At 40.1% G+C, this 23,824-nt stretch overlaps 1 protein-coding gene across 2 annotated transcripts in view; it reads right to left on the reverse strand.

Moving 5' to 3' along the window:
* The window catches only part of LOC126355049 (platelet binding protein GspB), a 309,208-nt gene that overhangs the window by 177,948 nt on the left and 107,436 nt on the right, over positions 1–23,824 (reverse strand). For both annotated transcript variants that reach the window (XM_050005202.1, XM_050005201.1), the window contains exons 14-16: positions 6,901–7,012; positions 6,027–6,190; positions 1,864–1,976 (exon numbers count right to left, since the gene is read on the reverse strand). In XM_050005202.1, coding sequence (XP_049861159.1) covers positions 1,864–1,976; positions 6,027–6,190; positions 6,901–7,012 — 389 coding nt within the window. The remainder of the gene's footprint in view (positions 1–1,863; positions 1,977–6,026; positions 6,191–6,900; positions 7,013–23,824) is intronic.

Genomic DNA, 23,824 nt, shown 5'->3' on the forward strand with positions numbered 1-23,824 from the left:
TGAGGCATTTGTAACAGGGTGTTCATGGTATATAGTCCTACTCTTGTACATTAACCTGACAGAGTAGCCGAGGACCGAAGTTCCAAGTCTAACGGCTGCAGATTCTGATTAAATGCTTACATTACTCCATCTTGCGGCAATGCAGTTACACTGTAATATACTGAAGCACCAAAGGAACTGGAATTTGCATGCGTATTCAAACACAGAGACATGTAATCAGGCAGAATACTGCGCTGTGGTTGGCAATGCCTATAGAAGACAACAAGTGTCTGGCACAGTTGTTAGATCAGTTACTGCTGCTACAAAGGCAGGTTATCAAGACTTAAGTGAGTTTGAATGTGGTGTTTTAGATGGCGCACAAGCGATGGAACACTCCATCTCTGAGGCAGCCACAAAGTGGGGATTTTCCTATACTATCATTTCACGAGTATACCGTGAATATCAGGAAGCCAGTAAAACATCAAATCTCCGACATCGCTAGAGCCGGAAAAAGTTCCTGCAAGAACGGGTCCAATGAAGAGTGAAGAGAGTAGTTCAACATGACAGAAGCGCAACCCTTCCACAAATTGATGCAGATTTCAATGTTGGGCCATCCACAAACATGTAAACCATTCAACTGAACATCATCGACATGGACTCTCACAGTCAAAAGCCCACTCGTATGCCCTTGATCACTGCACGACACAAAACTTTATGCCTCGCCTGGTCCCATCAACACTGACATTGGACTGATGATGACTGGAAACATGCTGCCTGGTCGGACGAGTATCGTTTCAAACTGTATCGAGCGGATGGGCATGTATGGGTATGGAGGCAACCACATGAATCCATGGACCCTGCATGTCAGCAGTGGACTGGTCAAGCTGGTGGAGGCTCTGTAATGGTGTAGGGCATGTGAAGTTGGTGGGGCATGGGACCCCCGATACATCTAAATACAACTCTGACAGGTGACACATACGTAAGCACCCTGTATGATCACTGCATCCATTCATGTCCATTGTGCATTCTGACGGAGATGGGAAAATCTAGCAGGACAATGCAACACCCCACACGACAGTTTTAAACACTTCTGTTGGCCACCAAACCCCTCAGACATGAACATTACTCAGCATATCTGGGATGCCTCGCAATGTGTTGTTCAGGAAAGATCTCTGCCCCCTAGTACTATTACAGATTTATGGAAAGCCCTTCAGGATTCATGGTGTCCATTCCCCCCAGCAGTTCTTCAGATACAAGTCGAGTCCACGCCACGTCGTGTTGCAGCACTTCAGCATGTTTGTGGGGGTCCTACAGGATGTTAGGCAGGTGTACCAGTTCCTCTGGCTCTTTAGTGTCTCTTACATATAATTTGAAACAAGCAAAGGAAACAAGCACAGTTTTCACCGAGTACAATAACAACCTTCAACAGCTTGATCAGGGTTCAGCTTCGTAATACTACAACGTAAACAAGTTTGTACAAAAATAATTTAAATGAAGCAAAATAAAGTGCTATCGAAAGGTCTGAGGTTCAGCTTCCAGTTGGTCAAAGGACTTTCCTTTTCTGTCCTGTATAGCCTCTTTCAGCAACTAATGCATGAAACGTATGTTGCACTGTGGTTTAGAGTTCACATTAAACTGTACACAATCCTGTAATTGGATGATTAAGTCAGTTCAAAAGCAGAGGGAAGCAAGAACACACCTCCAGTATGACAACAATGTGTATTCAAATCAACCTTCAAAATGAGGGCTTTGTTTATTACTAGGCAGATAACTTCAGTGTAGCAGGATAATTTATTATTTGTGCAATTTTGTTATGAACTATCTCAAATATTCTTATAATGCATGCAGAAAGAGTAAAACAAAGAGTAAAGATTAACACATTACCACGAAGAAAAAACTCCATCAACTCTTGGTTGCTTTCTCCAATTGAGTACATGCTCTGGCATTCATAAGCCTCCAAAACTTTCTTATTTTCAATTAAAATTGAGATTTTTAATCTGAAATAAAATTAATAACATTTACCAGTGTGGTTTCCTCTGACAAAGCCTATATTTCAATAAGAAAGAATGCTGAAAAAGTATAGTCTAATTTTTTTAAATATAGTATTTATTACCGTATACATAAAATGTGTGTGGTTTACGCAGAGAAAACAATGTGTATGGCTTATGCTGATAAACAGTATGTGTAAGCTTAAACATCCACAGTTTGTTTCACTCTTCAAACAATTCAAGGAATTTCTCTGTTCTTATTGTTTTTTCACCACTGACAGTGATTTGCCAATTTGAAAAATGTAACTGCACCATGGTTCAGAACCTTGTTAAACTGTTGGTCCCCTGTAACTGACTAGGCAAGTGAATTTGAAGATCTGATAGAATTATGCATAATAAACCAGTGCAGTGTTCAACCAGCCACGTTAAGGGCAGTCTTGCCTTTAAGCAAATTGTTTACATAACTGTTGTGATATTTAGAAGTATTGTTGAGGTGCATATGGAAAAATATGATGACAAGAGACAAAACACGTGTTTGGTGGCTTTATTCATACATGACACCTTGCACACAATAGATGCAGGTGTACAGGTAGATTTGGTTTCCCCAGACTCCTGAGAGGCAATATACACTGTAAAACATAATATGTGACAGTAACAATATGATGAGAAGGAAAGTTGCTACTCCCCATATAGCGGAGATGCTGAGTCGCGTCTCCGCTATATGATGTGTAGCAACTTTCCTTCTCATAATGTTGTTACATTTAATCCTGGATTTTCCAATTATGTGACTGGCTTGATGAATTTATATTACTGAACGATCATCCTGAAACACAGGGCATGGTACTAACACCCATTTGCAGTTCTCCTATCTAATAGCTTCCAGGGTACACAAAAGTTTTATTTTCAATATTTTGCATAACTAATGACTAAATTTAAAAAGCTGACATAATCTACTCATTAACAGGTATGATCTTATATTAAGAGTGTAACACAGTAAGACAAATAATACAGTTAGAAACTGTGTGTTTTGTCTCAAGGCAACATATCTGACAATGTGCAAATGCTCAGATTTCATTCATCCAGTATTTGAGAATGAGAGCACTAAGCGACTTCCAACAAACTTTACACAATTTCAAACCCTTCCGAAACATTTTTTACTGAATGTTAATGGTTGTGTATATTAGCTGAAAGTTATTTCAAACACAAGGAAAATAATAATATATGGAAACTAAAGTTACTTCATGAATATTTCACAACTCTGCCACCCAGCAGACTCTTTCAGAAGGGAAATGGAAAATTTAAAATTTGTTGGAAGTGCTGCAGGAAAATGAAATGCATTTGTAAAAGAAATCACAAACAATAAGCTAGTGTGAACAATTCTAGAGTGTTGTTCCAGCGTCTGAAGTCCTTATCAATAAAACACAATGCACTGAAATTCAGGGACACACAGCTAGGATTGTAACATATTGGTATCACCATTCAAAGTTTTAACAGAAATTCTGAGGGAACTTTCATGTGAATCTTTGGAATAAAGAAGACGATCATGAGAACAGAAGGAAAGATTAGTAGGAATACAGAGGTATATAGACAGTCATTTTTTCCTCCCTCAACATACAACTGCTGTAGGAAATATTGATATGATGTACCATCTGCTACGAACTGTACAGTTGCACACAGAGTATATTATAAGTCATAAATTTCAGTGAATAACATGAAATGGGACACTAAACATATAGGTATGAGAAGTACTGGAAGTGTGATGTGTATTGTCACTGTTGAATTGAATGACCTTCAATATGAATTTCAATTAAAGATGCAAGGAGCTTTGTGTGTGTGTGTGTGTGTGTGTGTGTGTGTGTGTCACTTTTAGAGACATCTTTGAAAGATTAGTTACGTATCACCCTTCTCCATGCAGCAGTCTGCTATTCAATGCCTTTTCCACTCAAAAAGGTGTGCTCTAGCCTTGTATAAAAATATTTCCGTTATGATTTTTGTTATGTGCACTTGCACTATGAGAGAAGTATCATAATTTCGTGTAAGAAAAGTTAAAAAGCAAGCAAAGCACTTGCACTATGAGAGAAGTATCATAATTTAGTGTAAGAAAAGTTAAAAAGCAATGATGATTCAAAAAACAGATGTGTAATATACTTGTTTAATAATTCAAATATTTCATTGTGTGGGGAGAAATTGAAAAATGTGTTCCAGAACATTTGACAACAGAACCATTCCCATTCTTGCTGTGCATAAAATATCCTGTTAAATTTGGAACAATTACACCAAGCAAGGAAATGACAGATATTTAAATGATGTTTTTGAGAAGCCCTTTAAATAGTAAAATGATACACTAATCATCCAGAACACGTTCAAATATCTGGCAAGTTGAGAGGCCAGCACAGAAATTTGAACATGCCACTGTGTTTCTTGAACCAATCAGTCACAGTGCTGGTCTTGTGACATGGCACATTATCTGACTGAAAAATACCACTGCTATTGAGAAACATGAGTGTTCATGAAGGTGTTTACGTGGTCTGCAACTAATGTACAACACCCTTGGCCATCACAGTGCCTTGCACAAGCACCATTGGACCCATGGGTGCCAACGTGAATGTTCCCCAGAGCATAAAGGAGTTGCTGCCAGCACGTCTACTCGCAGAGTAGATGGTATTAACAAGCTGTTCCCCAGAAAGATGGCGGATTCCTGTCCTCGCATCAGAATGGTGATGAAGGTATCGGGATTCATCAGACCATGCAATGCTCTGCCAGTACACCAATATCTAGTGCCAATAATCAGTGCCCGTTACAGTCACAGTTGCACATGTCGTGGTGTTAACATTGGCACATGGGTAGATCGTTGGCAGCGGAGGGCCATCATTAGGAGTGTTTGGTGCAACGTGTGTTCAGACACAGTCCAGCATTCAAGTTTCATTTAGTTCCGCCACAGTTCGGCGCCTGTCCTGTTTTACCAGTCTGCCCAGCCTACGACATGTGGCACGTAATGAGCAGCAGTCGCCCAACGCCATGATCTCTGGACATGGTTTCACCTTGATTTCGTCACATGTTGAAGTCACTCATCATAGCACTCCTCAAACACCCCGCAAGTCAAGCAGTCCAAAATGCTTGTGCCAAGTCTTTAGGTCATTACAATCTGCCTTTGGTCAATCTCAGATAGACCACACACCTTCCTCATTCTACACAAAGACAGCACACTCCCTGATACTACGTGCATTGTTCCCGTTTCTGACTAGCAGTCATTCTTCGTCCGGTGGCACTGCTGTCACGTGGATGGATTTATATCGATAGTAGGTAGGTGGTAATTATGTTCTGGCTGATCAATATATACGAAACAGGTAACTGTAATGAAGGTAGAAGTTTCTCAGTGTAAAATGTAAGCAAAAATAACTTGTAAAAGTAATATTGCACATCAGTTAAAGTGAACAGATACAACAACTTTTCCAAAAAGAATAGTTGGCAACATTGAAATAATGCCTCAATAAATTTTGCATCTTTTAATTCACTGAAGTTTATATAATGTTGCAACTTTATACTTAGGTGAAATATTAATTACCAAAGAGGAAGTCAATTATAATTATGAGGTACAAATTTGTAGTTATACGTAGTAGCTGGGAATACAAAAAGGTATGCAATATGCTTATGATATGGTAAGATTTGGTGTCAACAATCCTTTCGAGAATGAAACCAACATTGATATTCACAAATACAATATTAAGAGAAAAACTCTTCTAGCGTAAATCCTCCAATATAACATGATATATAATGAGCAAGTGCATGCATACACATACACATACACACATGCACAACTGTATACAAAGAGCACAGCACTTTGCTGTCTCATCTCAATGATTATAGTGGTCATTATCCACAAAGCATGCAAGTGACTTAATTCTCAAGGTGTCAATCTGATAGCAGCACACTGATAAAAATAATGTGGAAATTACAGAAAATTGGTCAGGTTACTTTGTGAGCTCTCTTGCCAAATACAAAAAAGGAAAAAGTTTCATACTGTAATTTCATACTAGGATATAGTATACTTATACATACTTTATATCTTCAAATGTGTCTAGTGGAACATTCCGACACACTATGTAGTCCAAAGCAAGGTCCGCTTTCCCTTGCTTGAGAAATGCAAGTGCAATGGCACGATGCTGCCACTGTTCCAGATCTATAGGTCTGATCATGGGATCCAGCAGCATTCGAAGTGCTTCCTGAAAACAAGCATAACTTTGCTACACCACAGCTGACTTTATAAGATAGCACAAATTTCTAAAGGTACAGTATCATTCACTTCATTCTTTAATTAGCAGTGGAAACTTTTTTTATTTAATTCTTTCCTCATATTTTCCATTCAATGGTGGTCCAAATGTTATCACTGGTACATGAACACTATGACTTGTTTACTATTTTTTGGTTAACGAACTATCTGCAGACAGAATATAAGAGAATATAAAACTGTGTAAAATTCTAAAGAAAATTAAAACCTTTGTATCAGAACTGCAAAATGCAAACAGGCCGCTGTTCTCAGTGTTTACATGAATTACATTACTTGACTATCATCGGTGTTCTCAAGCAAATACCAAGCAATACCAGATAAATAGTAGCTGCTTACATTAATGGGGAATGCAGCAGTTTTCTTTTCTTTCAAAAATAGCTAATATTATTAAGCTGCTTTACAGCTTATGTAAGCATAAAAAGTCTATTGATTTTTAATTGCAGTTAGTTAATAATGTTTTTTAATGGCTAGAAATCATATCCACACCTGCTGCAAAATAATACTGCTGATCACAAATATCTTATACATCACATACCTACAGCTAAACACTATGAGACAGCAAATAATTTCTTCTTATAATAATCTGAAAGGCCAGAAGCTATTTACACATAGGTGATGATATAGTTTATTAAATATCAGACTCACCTCAAAGTCTTTATGATCAAGCAGCCACATTGCTTGAGTTATTTTAATAATGCTTGGTCTCATGTAGAATGCAGCTGGAAACTTTATTAGATAGTTAATTGCACCTGCATACCTGAAAATGCATCAAATGTTGCAATTACCTCATCATCTTGGAAATTCAATTGCAGCATCACATGAAAATTAGACTCTGAAATAATCTCACATAAAAAAAAAGATTCTCACGATTATAGCTTTTGGCTAATAAGGCTTTTGTCAACAAAAAACAAACAAACACACACACACACACACACACACACACACACACACACCCACACAACTGCAGTCTCAGGCAACAAACCACACAGCGGGCAGCAGCACCAGTGCATGATGGGAGTGGCGAATGGGTGAGGGTAAAGGAGGAGGCTGGGGCAGGGAGGGGGAGGGATAGTATGGTGTGGGTGGCAGACAGTGAATTGCTGCAGGTTAAACGGAGGGCAGTGGAGAGGCAGAGAGATGAGGGCCGGGGCAATAGCAAAAAAGGAGGGAAGTAAAACGGCTGGGTGAGGTGGTGGAGTGATGGCTGTGAAGTGCTGGACTGGGAACAGGGAAGGGGCTCAGTGGGTGAGGACAGTAAATAACGAAGATTGAGGCCAGGAGGGTTACGGGAACATAGGATATATTGCAAGGAAAGTTCCCACCTGCACAATTCAGAAAAGCTTGTGTTGATGGGAAGGCTCCATATGGCACAGGCTGTCAATCAGTTATCGATGTGGATGTCATGACCTCATAGAATGCAGCACAATGGTTGCAGCTTAGCTTGTAGACATAACTGGTTTCACAGGTAGCCCTGCCTTTGATAGGATAGGTGACGTTTGTGACCAGACTGTAGTAGGGGGTACTGGGAGGATGAACGAGACAGGTCTTGGATCTAGGTCTACCTCATGGCTCATGGCCCTGTATAGACCTAGACACAAGACCTGTCCCATAGATCCTCCCACCACCACCTACTCCAGTCCGGTCACTAACGTCACCTATGCCATCAAAGGCAGGGCTACCTGTGAAATCAGTCATGTGGTCTACAAACTAAGCTGCAACCATTGTACTACATTATATGAGGGCATGACAACCAACAAGCTGTCTGTCTGCTGGAATGGCCACTGACAAACTGTGCCCAAGAAACAAGTTGACCACCCTGTTGTTAAACACTCTGCCAAACATGATATCCTTCATTTCGATGACTGCTTCACAGCCTGTGCCATATGGACCCTCCCCACCAACACAAGCTTTTCTGAATTGTGCAGGTGGTAACTTTCCCTGCAATGCATCCTATGTTCCCGTAACCCTCCTGGCCTTAACCTTCGTTAGTCACTGTCCTCACCCACTGAGCCCCTTCCCTGTTCCCAGTCCAGCACTGCACAGCTGTCATTCCACCACCACACCCAGTCTTTTTATTTCTCTTCTTTTCCACTACTCCCCCCCCCCCCCCCTCTCCCCTGCCCACCATCTAACCTGCAGCACTTCACTGTTCGCCACTCCTACCACACTATACCTCCCCCTCCCTGCCCCAGCATCCTCCTTACCCCCATCCAGTCACCACTCCCATCAAGCACTGATGCTGCTGCTTACATTGTGGTTTTAGTTGCCTGAGACTGCAGTCGTGTGTGTGAGTTGCATTTGCGTCAGTATGTGTGCATGTTGATGAAAGCCTTAATTGCTGAAAGCTATAATTGTGAGAGTCTTTTTGATGGCCTAACTGTGACCCAGCATCTCCGCTATATGGTGATAAGCAACTTTCCTTCTAGTAATATTGTTACACTCCATCCTGGATTTTCCATTGTTTGATCTCATGTAAAAAAGCATTTTGAAAAATATATGGAATAGCTGGATTGTTCAGAAAGATCAACCACAGCCTTATCTATAGCACCTGATTATGTCACTGCTTGTAAATATCAGAAACTATCTCCGCACAGTACATGTTGACTCAGTAGTTACAGCTGGACGGCTTGAGCTGTTTATCTCAAAACCTTGATAGTACACCACATGGAGAAACGAGAGTTCCGTGCTGGAGTGTACACCATGGAGATACTTATGTGAAATGCACTGGATGAATAGGCCATACAACTATAATGAACAAACTCAATCATCACAATGGGTCTGTAGTGGAGCTATTCATAATAATTGAGTTTAACAGTGAGGTGGTCATCGAAGGCAAATCTTAAGAATCTCACTAAAAGTACAAAGTTTTCAAGACAATGTTTCCAACATAGCTCAACTTATACAAAAAGTGGGTGGGAATGATTAATAGGATCTACAAACATTAGATCTGGACCTGAAGAAAACTTTCCTTCTCTACGGTATCTGTATTTCTTCTTTGTTCTTATCACACTTTCTCATATTTTATTATATTCTGATAATAAACTAAAAATTTTTTTCATGTTAATCTCTTTGAGACTGCACTTTTTTTTAAAAAAAATTAATTTCACACACATCTTGTAATCCAAATGAAAGAGAAAAATGCTCATTCTGTACCACATTATATTTTGTTACTTAAGAACTAACAGTTGTTCAGTTGGATTATTGAAAAACTAGGACTCTTAACATCTAGTCACTGTGTTTGCTGTATGAAGAGCAACAAATAAGAGGGGAGGTATTTATGGAGTTTTATTAAACATCTATGTGTACTAATTGTAGACGTGGCCATATTTAGATGATATGTTTTGCATATCCATATTTGAAAGGACCAATGGTGCAATCAGTCGTATCACTTCCATAATTCAATCACACAAATTTGGACATTGGTCCACATGACTAGCACACACAAAGAAATCTCATGGGATCAATCTCACAGATAATGATGTAGGTCTGAAGAGAGTGCCAGGGGTTGAGGCTTTCAGGATTCCTCCATAAACACTACAATCTATCTTGTGGTCCCTGTGCCGGCCGCGGTGGTCTCGCGGTTCTAGGCGCGCAGTCCGGAACCGTGCGACTGCTACGGTCGCAGGTTCGAATCCTGCCTCGGGCATGGATGTGTGTGATGTCCTTAGGTTAGTTAGGTTTAAGTAGTTCTAAGTTCTAGGGGACTGATGACCACAGCAGTTGAGTCCCATAGTGCTCAGAGCCATTTGAACCATTTTGTGGTCCCTGTGTGAAATATACAAAGGGTGCTATAGGACTGTTGTACAGTGTAGCTCAAATACCATTCACTAAATTTGTGAAACTCTGCCAAACATTACCATTTAAGTGACAAGGATATCACTGTTATATTTCCATGTGCATTATACAAAGCTGTTATGAATTTGATAGCACTCTATGGATTCCTTCAACATTGGCTGTCAGCTCTACATGAGAAGATTCCAAACACTGGAGCAGTATTTTCAATTAGGTCACACTAGCCAACTTTTAAGTGCTTTCCCTAACAGATGCATCATGCTTCCCTACAGCCGAACCCAAGCCTTCCACTCACCTTCCATACATGTGGTTGTACATTTCTTTGCTTTCCATTTCATTTCATTTCATTTCATAGTGCTTATTAATGTTTTTCCTAGGTCTTTTAAAATATTATTGATTGGTGACTCCATGGAGCGTCCTGTGCACCACGACCAGATAATGGCTATACTTGGAAGGAGGGACAGCACTGGTCGTATTTTTTTGTTTTATTAACCACAAAATCGATTTTCGGTCACTTAGTGACCATCCTCAGTGCTGTAATATACAATTTAAATTGGTAGGCACTGGTGTCAACAAGCTTAGAGCGATCAGAAACTCCGCTGCCTGAGCTGCCATTTCAGGACAGTGAAGATACTGGGATCACACTTTGGTTATGTAATTTTCTGGCATATCTTGGTAAGCATTAGAGCACTGAAGTGTGCAACCTTCCTGCAGGGGGGTTATTTCTGATTTATATATATATATATATATATATATATATATATATATATATATATATATATATATATATATATATATATATATATATATAGAAAGAAACTTCCACATGGGAAACTTCCACATGGATCAGACCTTGAATGTGGCTCTCCAGCAGGGATACGACTTCCTAAAATCCTGCCCCGAAATGAGATCCATCCTTCATGAAATCCTCCCCACTCCACCAAGAGTGTCTTTCCGCCATCCACCTAACCTTCGTAACCTCTTGGTTCATCCCTATGAAATCCCCAAACCACCTTCCCTACCCTCTGGCTCCTACCCTTGCAACCGCCCCCGGTGTAAAACCTGTCCTATGCACCCTCCCACCACCACCTACTCCAGTCCTGTAACCCGGAAGGTGTACACGATCAAAGGGAGAGCCACATGTGAGAGCACCCACGTGATTTACCAACTGACCTGCCTGCACTGTGACGCTTTCTATGTGGGAATGACCAGCAACAAACTGTCCATTCGCATGAATGGACACAGGCAGACAGTGTTTGTTGGTAATGAGGATCACCCTGTGGCTAAACATGCCTTGATGCACGGCCAGCACATCTTGGCACAGTGTTACACCGTCCGAGTTATCTGGATACTTCCCACCAACACCAACCTATCCGAACTCCGGAGATGGGAACTCGCCCTTCAGTATATCCTCTCTTCTCGATATCCGCCAGGCCTCAACCTCCGCTAATTTCAAGTTGCCGCCGCTCATACCTCACCTGTCTTTCAACAACTTCTTTGCCTCTGTACTTCCGCCTCGACTGACATCTCTGCCCTTACTCTTTGCCTTTAAATATGTCTGCTTGTGTCTGTGTATGTGCGGATGGATATGTGTGTTTGTGTGTGTGTGCGAGTGTACACCTGTCCTTTTTTTCCCCTAAGGGAAGTCTTTCCGCTCCCGGGATTGGAATGACTCCTTACCCTCTCCCTTAAAACCCACATCCTTTCATTTTTCCCTCTCCTTCCCTCTTTCCTGACGAAGCAACTGCCAGTTGCGAAAGCTCGTAATTCTGTGTGTGTGTTTGTGTGTTTTGTTCACGTGCCTGTCTGCCGGCGCTTTCCCGCTTGGTAAGTCTTGGAATCTTTGTTATATATATATATATATATATATATATATATATATATATATATATATATACACACCCTCTCCCTTAAAACCCACATCCTTTCATCTTTCCTTTTCCTTCCCTCTTTCCTGAAGAAGCAGCTGCCGGTTACGAAAGCTCAAATTCTGTGTGTGTGTTTGTGTGTTTTATTCATTGTGCCTATCTACCGGCGCTTTCCTGCTTGGCAAGTCTTGGAATCCTTGTTTTTAATATATATAAGAAACTTCCACATGGGAAAAATATACTAAAAACAAAGATTCCAAGACTTACCAAACGGAAAAGCGCCAGTAGACAGGCACAATAAATAAAACACACAAACAAAATTTCTAGCTTTCGGAACAGACGGTTGCTTCTTCAGAAAAGAGGGAAGGAGAGGGAAAGACAAAGGGATGTGGGCTTTAAGGGAGAGGGTAAGGAGTCATTCCAACATCGGGAGCAGAAAGACCTTAGGGGGAAAAGAGGACAGGTGTACGCGCGCACGCCCCCCCACCCCCCCACCCCACACACACACACCCTAAGTCTTGGAATCTTTGTTTGGAATCTTTGTTTATATATATATATATATATATATATATATATATATATATATATATATATATATATATATATATATACTAACTCGCCTAATGACACAGTTGCTTGCATGGCTTGCATAGCTGCATGGATAGCACATAGATGTACACAGCTCACAAAGCTGCAATGTGGAGCAGCACCATGCTCTTCTGCAGGCCTTCCTTTGGGTTGCGACAAGACTAGCCTCAATGCTTCTTAGCTACAGAGAATGGGGCACGCACCTGTTTGGCCACAATCTGTGGGTGCTTGCCTGCTCTGAAAACAAGTGATGCCATGCCACGTGGATGGAGAATGAGTGCTACGAACTCAGCTTTGCAGGACAGATGCAGTGGACAAGTAAAAATACAGGTTTCTTTTGAATGTAGCAGAAAGACACATAATGCCCATGTATCAGATAGCACTACAAATGCAACTTCTGGTTTTTGTCTTCATAATGACAGAATGAGAACTTCTTTTCCCCAAATCTCAACCAACCATAGTTGTTCATGGAATCTCATATGCAAAATGAAGTCTCAGCACAAACATCAACTGAGCTCCGACTGTATAAAAATTACTGACTGGAGGTCAATTTTGACTTTAGTTCAATGCCTGAACATTGTTCAGGGCAAAGGTCTACTGTGTAATACTAACTTTTGATCCACCAAAGAAGGTTCAGTGTTGATCTGAGTTAGCACAAAGCATGCTTAGCAACATGCTAAAATTGGCTATCAACACAAATGTCATGCTTTGACATTACATATTAATCACACATTGTAGAATAACATTATTTATTTTTTAGGACGTTGTGTCCAAGATGGAGGAAAGTAAACAGAAAAAAGGAGTGATATTCAGATTTCTCTGCACACAAAAAAGATTTGCTGCTTGAAATAGTCTTGGGTCCACACAAGGACACAACAGAAAACCAAAAATTGAAATTACTATAGCTAACAATTCCCAGGAACCTACCCTCCCATAAAAAAGATAACCATTTCCTACCCTGACTCGCAGCAGTTCCTGTCCCTTTACCACATGGTGCCCTGCTCATCACTCCTGACGCCACCCCCCTTTACACTAACATCCCTAATGCCCATGGCCTTACCACTGTTGAACACTACCTTTCCTAATGCCCAACGGATTCCAAATCAACAACATTCTTCCTAGTCGCCTTGACCAACTATATCCTCACCCACAATTACTTCTCCTTTGAAGCCATTGCCTGCAAACAAATTCGGGGTATGGCTAAGGGCACCCACATTGCACCATCCTATGCCAACCTATTCATGAGTCACCTGGAGGAATCCTTCCTAAAAACCCAGAATCCTAAACCCCTCACCTGGTTCAGATACACGATGACATCTTTGCGATCTGGAACGGGGGTGCGGAAACCCTATTCACATTCCTCCAGAACCTCAACAACATCTCCCCCTTTTGCTTCACCTGGTCCTACTCAACTCAACAAGCCGCTGTCCTAGATGTTGACCTCCACCTCAAAGATGGATACACCAATACCTCTGTCCATATAAAACCTACTAACCACCAGCAACAACTCCACTTTGACAGCTGCCACCCGTTCCATACCACAAAGTCCCTTCCATAGCCTAGCCACCAATGGTCGCCACATCCGCAGTGATGAGCAGACACACACACAATATGCCGAGGGTCTCACTGAAGCCTTCACAAACCATAATTATCCTCCCACCCTTGTACAAAAACAAATCTCTCATGACTTATCTTTACAGTCTCCCACACCCCGCAAAGTCCCACCATCTGGCCACAGAAGAGTATTCCCCTTGTAACTCGGTACCACCCAGGACTGGAGCAACTGAATTACATTCTCTGCCACAGCTCCTAATACCTCTCATCGCGCCCTGAAATGAGAAATGTCCTGCCCACTATTCTTCCTACCCCTCCCACAGCGTTATTCTGCCGTCCATCGCACCTACACAATATATTCGTCCATCCTTATAAAACCCATGCTCCCAACCCCTTACTTCATGGCTCATACCCCAGTAATAGACCTAGACACAAGACCTGTCCCGTGCAACCTCCCACCCCAACCTACTCCAGTCCAGTCACTAACATCACCCATCCTGTCAAAGGCAGGGCTACCTGTGAAACCAGTCAAGTTATCTACAAGGGAAGCTGAAACCATTGTGTTGCATTCTATGTGGGCATGACAACCAGCAAGCTGTCTGCCCGCATGAATGGCCACAATTTGTCGACAAACTGTGGCCAAGAAACTACTGGACCACCCTGTTGCTGAGCATTTCAATGATTGCTTCACAGTCTGTACCATATGAATCCTTCCACCAACACCAGCTTTTCTGAACTGAGCAGGAGGGAGCTCTCCCTGCAATGTATCTTACATTCCTGTAACCCTCCTGGCCTCAACCTTCATTAATCATTTTTCTCACCCATCCAGCCACTTCCGTATTTCCAGTCCATCCAGCATCCAGCACTACATAGCCGTCATTCCAATGCACCCATTCTTCATACTTCTCTCCTTTGCCGCAACCTCCCCTCCCCCTCCCCACCTATCCCCTGCCTTCCATCTAACCTCCCAAATGCACCTAGCTGCCCTACCCTCTCTCCACCTCGTCCTCGCACACTCCCCAGCAGCACTTCATTGTCCCCTACCCCCACCGTGATATCCCTCCCCCTCCCTGCCCCAGCCTCATCCTTGCCCCACCCAGATGCCATTCCCATCATGCACTACTGCTGTTACTCATAGCGTGGATTCAGCCAGCAGAGGCTGCAGGTGTGTGTGTGTGGAAGGGGGGGGGGGGGGGTGTCTATTTTCAACAAAAACCTTGTCGGTCAAAAGCTTATATTGTGACAGTCTTTTTTTGCACTTGTCTGCGACTCAACATGTCCGCTATATGGTTAGCAGCAAACTTCCTCTTTGTAATATTGTTACAAAAAAATTGTAGCTACTTTATGAAAATACAATGTTAGTAAGCTCCACACTAATTGCATTGCGGCTCTTACGAACTTTATTTTCTGTTGGCACTGGAATTTCTTCAAAGAAAGATTTTCATCCCGAAGTTACTTTTGATGCTCTGTGTATGTTTTAATACGCCCTGATTAAGCTTGGCATCTGAGACGGCTTGAAAGTTTAACACAAACCACCCATGATCATTCCTAAATACCTCTGTACTTTTGCCACCAGGAGATTTCTGGGGTTATGGGTGGAGTTAATAGTGCTTAAATCACCAGGAAAACACATTATTTGATAAAAATTACACTGAATTTTCCTCAGTTCATTTTCTTGTGCAGGCATTTTGATGACCACTTTCTTCAGTGCATCAAAGCAGGCTAGTGTACCTTATGGACAGCTCTGCAAGCTATTGCTAAACACATTTTAAACAAATCGTCAACAACCATCTGAAAATTTTCTGAGCAATAAAAAAATGTGAGCATTAGCGATCAGTGGCTTGTTTCTTTTGGATGGTTTCAGCACATGCTCTCTCTACTTAGTTTAACTGCTACAAACCATTTTTGTCCATGTGAAACTTCAGCTTAAATAATTTATCATTTAATTCTGAGAATGGATTCATCCTTTGTCATCATCAGTATACACACTGGAATAATCAGATACCTATAGAATTAAACGAAAGGAAACAACATTGTATACATCATATAAGGTTCTTGGAGACGGAAAGCTGCACATCACTGTGGCCCAGAACATTCAAAAAATTGAAAATATTGTATGGTTTCAAAATGTAGAGTTATAATTATCATTATGGCCACTACAATAGAGAAAGTAATATCGAATGGAAAAAAATTCTGAGAACTGACCCAAGTTTGAACCTGAGGTCCTATGCACTGTGTACCAGGATGCAACCTCTGAGCTACCGCTACAATCATATCAGCAGAGTCTGATAAACATCACTTTGCTAAATGACTTACTTATACTTCCTTGTTTTATTCATCAATGCACAAACGGTTCTCATAGCAGCTTAAGCATGTGTTCTGTGGTTAAAAAATTAATGAGCATTGCACAGGTACTGATACTCAAGCCCAGACAGCACATTTATATTAGATGTTCAATTATTACAGGCAGTTGTCAAAATCAACACATAACTGTTCATAGCAAATATTTAAATTTTCTTTTGTTACTAGGCCAGTGCCTATAAAATGCCTTTAAACTAATCCAATAAATAAGACATCTCTAAGAATTGTTATGAGATCTAGTTTTTGCATTCATTAAGTAAATTGTTCATTGATTTCCTTAACCTAAACTTACTGATAAAAATACAGATTTCAGTGTTAAGCTTGATCTGAGGCCATTTCCTGTGTCAATCTAAGGCAAATACTTTATACAATCAGCCCAAGTGTTTTAGCATATTTCTAGGAGAATTTTCACAATGTGTCATTAAGCAGTTGCAGCTTGCAACATTTTAAATCTGCAATTTGTGACCTGCACAAAAATTGATTTCTTGTACCTCTAACAAAAAATGTTCACTATCAGTCTCATTCTGGACCATTTGTACTTTCAGTGTTTATTCCAACTATGGATGTCCACTTTCTGCTTGCAGAAATTGTAGATATGAATGCAGGATACCATCTGCATGGAGGAGCTCTACCATAATGAGTCCAAAAAAGTTCCTTAACATGTGACCAGTTTCACTTCAACCAAACTGCTGTAGGCACTCTGCCTTTTCTCTAACTAAATATTCTCTGTATCTAGTACAACATTTGTTATTTTTTTCAAAAATACGTTCGCATTGTGTCAATAATACTGTTTTCCCAATTTTTCTTCCTTGTTAGGTAAACAAAAAAACATCATTAATTTTTAGAGAAGCTGTATATGCTAACTCCATAACCTGGCAAAAATGGTATTCAGTTACTACATCAAAAGTTTCATTCATTAAAAGCAACCATACAAACAGATCACAATCACAGTACACAATTGAGAGATTTTTGAGCATAATGTTCCCCACCTGGCAGCAAAGAGAAAAAGTGAGAAAGAACTACAGTGATGGGGTGAAAAATCTGTGGTGCTGCAGGCCAAAGCAAAATGTTGACACACTGTAGAACACACTGTGTTACAACAGCGGTATGGGCGTTACCCTGTTGGATGACACTCCCTGGAACACTGTTCATGAGTGGCAGTTGCAGCACCACAGATCAAATCACCATACAGACATACAAATTTGCAGTCGGGCTGTGTAGGATAACCACTTGGGTGTTCATGCCATCATATGAAACCATACCCCAGACGATTACTCCATCTATAGTCCAGTGTGTCTAGCACACAGACAGGTTGACTGCAGGCTCTCAACTGGCCTCCTAACCAACACACAGCTATCACCAACACCAAGACATACCCATCTTTCCCCATGAAGTCACAAATGGCAGTGGTTTGAGGTCAGTGAAATTCATGCTGCAGGGCATTTGACTCTGAACTGTCCTTGAAGTAAACAATTTTAACAATTCGCTGTGTCACTGTGAAGCCAACTGCTTCTTAAATCGCTACTGCAGATGCAGTACGATGCACCATAATCATACATCGTACACGAAGGCCTTCCCTCTCGATATTGCCAGGTGACTGTATGGGGCTCAGTCTTCTTCCAACCGTATATTCTAGTGACCACCACTGCCAGCAATCATGCACAGATGCTACATTCCTGCCAAGTCTTTTTGCAATATTGCAGAAGGAACATCCAGCATCTCATAACCCAATTACATGACTTAGTTCACAATCAGTGAAGTGTTGATAATGGAGTCTTTGTAGCCTTAAGGGCATTGTTGGTAACATCAACTCACCATGTCCAGCCTTTAAGGTAACTAACACCCATGTTCATTACAGTGTGTACTTAAAGCAAACCTGTTTTGCATGCTCAGAGACAATACTAGCACCGCTCTTATGTGACTGGCATGAAATCTAAATAGATATCATCTTTCATATGTAGGGACATGCCTACCAACTTTCGTTCATGTCACACTACTCCTTCTTGGTGCTGTGATTTCTTTTTCTGTCAGTGTATTTTATAGGCCTATATTGCAGATGTCAATCAGTTGAAGAATTTGGGAGCACATTTTGTGTTTACAAATTATGATTCAACAAATTAAAACATCATCTATAAGAAACAACTTTGACAGTGTAAACAGAGATCTCACCGAACAGCTTGCTCTGGTTAGCCACGAAATCAGGAATCTCATACAATAGTACCTGGATTTATGATGTTTACCTTGGCTTCCAGAATCCTTTCAATACAGTTCTATCAAAAATATGAACAAAATATGAACTACTTAGATCTGAGACAGCATTCAACACAATTTAACATGTAATGGGGTACAATAATGGTGGTGGTGGTGGTAAACAAACAGATTCAGCTATGTGTTTATCAGCTCCTCAATCCTTTCAAGTCATAAAAAGGCACAGGTAAGAGCCTTTTTCCCTCTTTACTTACTAGTAATGAAACTACTATATGTTTTGTATTAGTTGCATGAAATGGGTAAATAGAATATTAAAACTGAACTGCCAAATATAAAAATTAGATCACCGTGTAAAAGGTAAAATGGCAGCCTAGTTTAAGTAGTTAATATCTTATGTTCAGGGATTTTGTTGTATATGTCAGATTCATGTGTAAAGAATGGATTGGATGGCACCTAGGGGCTGAATGGCAGAGGGAGCCCAACTTCCTACCACTGCCCTATAAGCCGACACATAAAAGTGTTATCTTTAAATGTTGTTGTAATACCCACTCCGTTGTGGGTAGTGTAGAGCATGAGTTGTAGCTGTTTCATCATCCGCTAAAATTTCCGGTAAATGGTGTAGTAGGTTCATCTGATGTCACAAGTCTTGGGTAGTCTTACATCTTTAAGGATATGGTGAAAGGTTAATGTTTCTCCATAGTAGTGTGGTGGGTTTGTTCGTGTCACAGTAGAAATTCACGAGTTATTTTGGCATGTCCAATTATAAGAATGCATAACTTAACACCTTCCCTTCTTGAGCTTCACATAAAAATCTGCCACATCTTAGAGGTGTGTTTGACGGTCTGCAGTTTATTGGACAGATTACTATCTTGCCATGTGCCTTTCCATTTCTTCAGTATGTGGTGCCTACTGTGTGTCTAAGTCAGCACTCTGAATGCCTCGTTTAAGTGTTTCAAATCTCATTGCTTCTTCAACTAGTTTGTGAGCCAGCTCATTACCTGGAACAAACGTGACTCAGTATTCAGAGAAGGATTTTGAAATCCCTGTACTACCAAGGTTATGAATGGCAGAGGCCGATGAGTGTTTTGGATAGTACTTTATTGTCTCCCATACACTCAAAATTGTGTGTATGATAAAATTCTCCGTGTATGATGAAATTCTGTTGAGGGAAAGTAATTAAGTTTTGTAGTGCTCTATGTAGGCTATTAACTCTGCATTCTTTTCATACAGAATGTTGTTCTCAATTCCATTTGTGTACATATGCATAACCAACTCATTATCTCTTGATCTGCTGGTGTAAAGGAGAATAAATGTTGATTCTCTTGGATGATGGAATAAAAGGCACAGTAATGAGAGTTTGGGAACTAAATTGTCTTTGGTGTCGTACCAAAGTCCCATCCCTACTAATGGTTGGGGAACATACCACAGAGGTGTTTGTGACAGGCTGCATTGCATACAGGTAATCAGAGAAAGTTGAAATTTTCGATGGAGGTCATCCAGTCTTATTGCTGGCACCGTACTGTTCTATGGCAGTTCATGAATAACCAGGTTATTCGACCGTGAAAGAAAGTGGGATGAAAGGGGTCATTTGACAGATTAGTAATCATGATTACATAGTCAAATAAAAATTCTATTAGAATTTATTTTAAATGGTGGTATTCCTGGCTATTGACTGGGCTCATTCGGAAAGCTCTAGTTGCTACACTAACTCCATTCTTATGTACAAGGTCTAATATGAGGTCTGATGAAAAAATTCCGAAACTTTGTCCACAAAATTTTTCAATGCTTACCTTTTACTCATTGTGCATGGTCTCCTTCGAAATACCCTCCTCCACAATTAACACACTGCTCCCAACACTGCTTGCACTGCTGGAAGCATTCCTTGTACGCCACTTGCTGGATCATGCGAAGAGCCATCAGTGAATTTTCTTTTATCTCATCTATCATTGCAAATCTCTGTCCTTTCAACAGGGCTTTCAACTTTGGAAATATGGAAAAAAAAAAAAAAAAACCTCGCAGCTGCAATGTCTGGAGAGTATGGAGGATGAGGCATAGTCACACACCAACAGGGGGTCATCTTTAACTTCTGTCCAGCCATTTTTTAAACCTTGTGAACAATTCATAACAACTAGTACCGCTTTAGCAATGTTCACCTTTATTTATTTATTTATTTATTTATTTATTCATTGTTCCACGGGACCAAATTAAGGAGAAGTCTCCATGGTCATGTAGCGAGTCAATACATGAAATTATAACACGATAGTAGAAACAGATAAAATGAAATACTAGAAACGTATTCAGGCTACAATTCGTAAGTTTAAATAAAGAAAATCAACAATGTAACACTTAAATTTGCTCAATTTTTCAGCTCTTCCAGGAGCTCCTCAACAGAATAGAAGGAATGAGCCATGAGGAAACTCTTCAGTTTACACTTGAAAGTGTTTGGGCTACTGCTAAGATTTTTGAGTTCTTGTGGCAGCTTATTGAAAATGGATGCAGCAGAATAGTGCACTCCTTTCTGCACAAGAGTCAAGGAAGTGCATTCCATATGCAGATTGGATTTCTGCCTAGTATCAACTGAGTGAAAGCTGGTAACTCTTGGGAATAAGCTAATATTGCTAACAATAAACGACATTAAAGAAGATATATACTGTGAGGGCAATGTCAGAATTCCCGGACTATTGAATAGGGGTCGACAAGAGATTCTCGAACTTACACCACATATAGCTCGAACAGCCTGTTTTTGAGCCAAAAATACCCTCTTTGAATCAGAAGAATTACCCCAAAAAATAATACCATATGACATAAGCATATGAAAATATGCGAAGTAGACTACTTTTCGTGTTGAACTGTCACTTATTTCAGATACTGTTCTAATGGTAAATAAAGCAGCATTTAGTTTCTGAACAAGATCCTGAACCTGGGCTTTCCGCAACAGCTTACTATCTATCTGAACGCCTAGGAACTTTAACTGTTCCGTCTCGCTTATAATATGCCCATTCTTTAGGTCTTAGGCTTCCTGCATCATTTGATGTGTGTCTGTAAAGGTTTTCTTGCGTTTCACGCAATATTTAATGCAAATGCATTGCTCCTCTAACTCTGCCACGTCGAAATTCGCAAACTGTGTGACAACATTCTACTCAACAGCACTGACCAATAACTAACAGACATACAACTTCCAGCAGTTACACACTGAACACAGGTATCTGCAGGGATATCAACCGCATTTCACTCCAACACATCACTGGCACAAAATTATGACTGTTCCAAACTTTTTTGTATGGATCTCATATTTCTAGGGTGCTTGGTGCTGTTGACCCAAAAGCATTACTCCCTTAGTCCAAATGGAATAAAATGAGAAGTTTATAAAATTTTAATAAAACTGTTTGATTCACACCCCAGGAAATGTTAACAAGGAAACTGAATGGTGACATTCTTCATACAGAAAGTCTTGAGTTGTCGTACATGTTATAATCTGTAGTGGAACAAAATCAGTAGATTTAAATTAAATTTGCAAAACCCTAAGGGAGAGTTATGGGACTATTACTGTTTAGAGTCTACATCAATTGCCTAATGGATAACGTCAGAAACTACACAATGAGACATTCGCAGGGAATGTTCTGGTCTATTGGAAAGTTGATACATTGTAAGACTCTAGTGAAATGCATGTAGCAGAAGTATCCACCACAAACTGTATAGTGTCTTACATAGTACATATGTAGACGTTATTGAATGGAAGTGCAGGAAAGCTCTTATGATACATAATTGAGGAGCCTTTTTTCGAAACTCTATACATGCAAAACATTTCAAAATTGAGTTAGGTGAGAAGATGGCATAATGTTGTCCTTTTACATCAACCCCTGAAACAAGTTTTAGTAATAGTCAACTACTGCTGTGTATATGAACACACTAAATAATAAAGTTCTCACAAAAAACAATATATGAATTCTTACAGTTATAGTAAAATATGACAAATGCAATATAATTACTCTCTCACGTCTCGGCTCTCTTTCCGCAGCAAGCAGTTAATAATAAAGGAGAATACTTGTTGCTGTAAGCAATGGTACTCATTGTTGTGATATTATTTACTGGGAGGAACAGTGTTGCAGTCAGACTTCATTGTCATTGGAACACCCACAGCTTCCTTTTAAACAAGTATTCACTGAAACTTACATGTGCATCTACAACGAAATATTGCAAACAGAAGCAGGACGGATGATGATTCTTGTGATTCTGAAAATGGCATAAAGGTCAAAGAATGTTCCAATGGGAGAAAATCCCAATTCAAGAACAGCTTACATTGACCTGAATGCAAAGCAAAAAGTGTAAAAATGAACCTATCATAAAATGCAACAGTGGACTTGAGGCTCCACATTAAAAAGCTACAGAAACAAAATAATGGAAATCTGCTGAACTCTGATAAGATTTTTCCACTTTCATCATCACTTGATATTAAATAAAATACACCAAGATAAGTTCTTTTAATTTTTTTTTAACATTTCTTCACCTCAGTGCAGAGTAGTGGTCACCCAGAAAGCAAAAAGGAAGAAAACACTTACAGTAAAGTATACCATTAGAAAAAGGAATGGTGGAGTGGTGCCTGTTTGTGCCAACATTTTCCTAGGAATATCTGACAACAAAAACACAGGTTATCCTATCTAGCAAGCTGGTTCTATGAAGGATGGAGGTTACCAAAGGAGTCAACAGAGGAAAGGATCATAAGGAGCCAACTATTGACATTAAAAATGATATAAAAATATAAAGAGAGAGAGAGAGAGAGAGAGAGAGAGAGAGAGAGAGAGAGAGAGAGAGACCATGGAAGGGGGATGTCTATGAGAGGTTAATTGCCTTCAGATCTCATAGTCAATATAATGTTCAGGAGATTCTGTGAAGAAAGAAAAAAATTTGAACTGAAACAATGTTTCTTATCAAAATACCAACAAAAATTTCCCAAACACTTCAATCTATCATTCAGAACACCCCATACAATACCTGCACCACTTGTCTGCAGAGTAGAAATGAAGTATAAGCTTGACAGAGATTACATGAAGTTTGTTCAAAGTGGTTTTATGATATTGTAGTGTCTATAGAATTTCAGTGTAAATTCTAGAGACACTTGGCTCTCCACTGTCTCGAACACCCGATATTTTAATGAAAAGGGTGACAGAGCCTTTTACTACGCCACACGTCTGTGTGTG

Source organism: Schistocerca gregaria, chromosome 3 (assembly GCF_023897955.1).
Source record: "Schistocerca gregaria isolate iqSchGreg1 chromosome 3, iqSchGreg1.2, whole genome shotgun sequence".
In the NCBI taxonomy this organism is placed as follows: domain Eukaryota; kingdom Metazoa; phylum Arthropoda; class Insecta; order Orthoptera; family Acrididae; genus Schistocerca; species Schistocerca gregaria.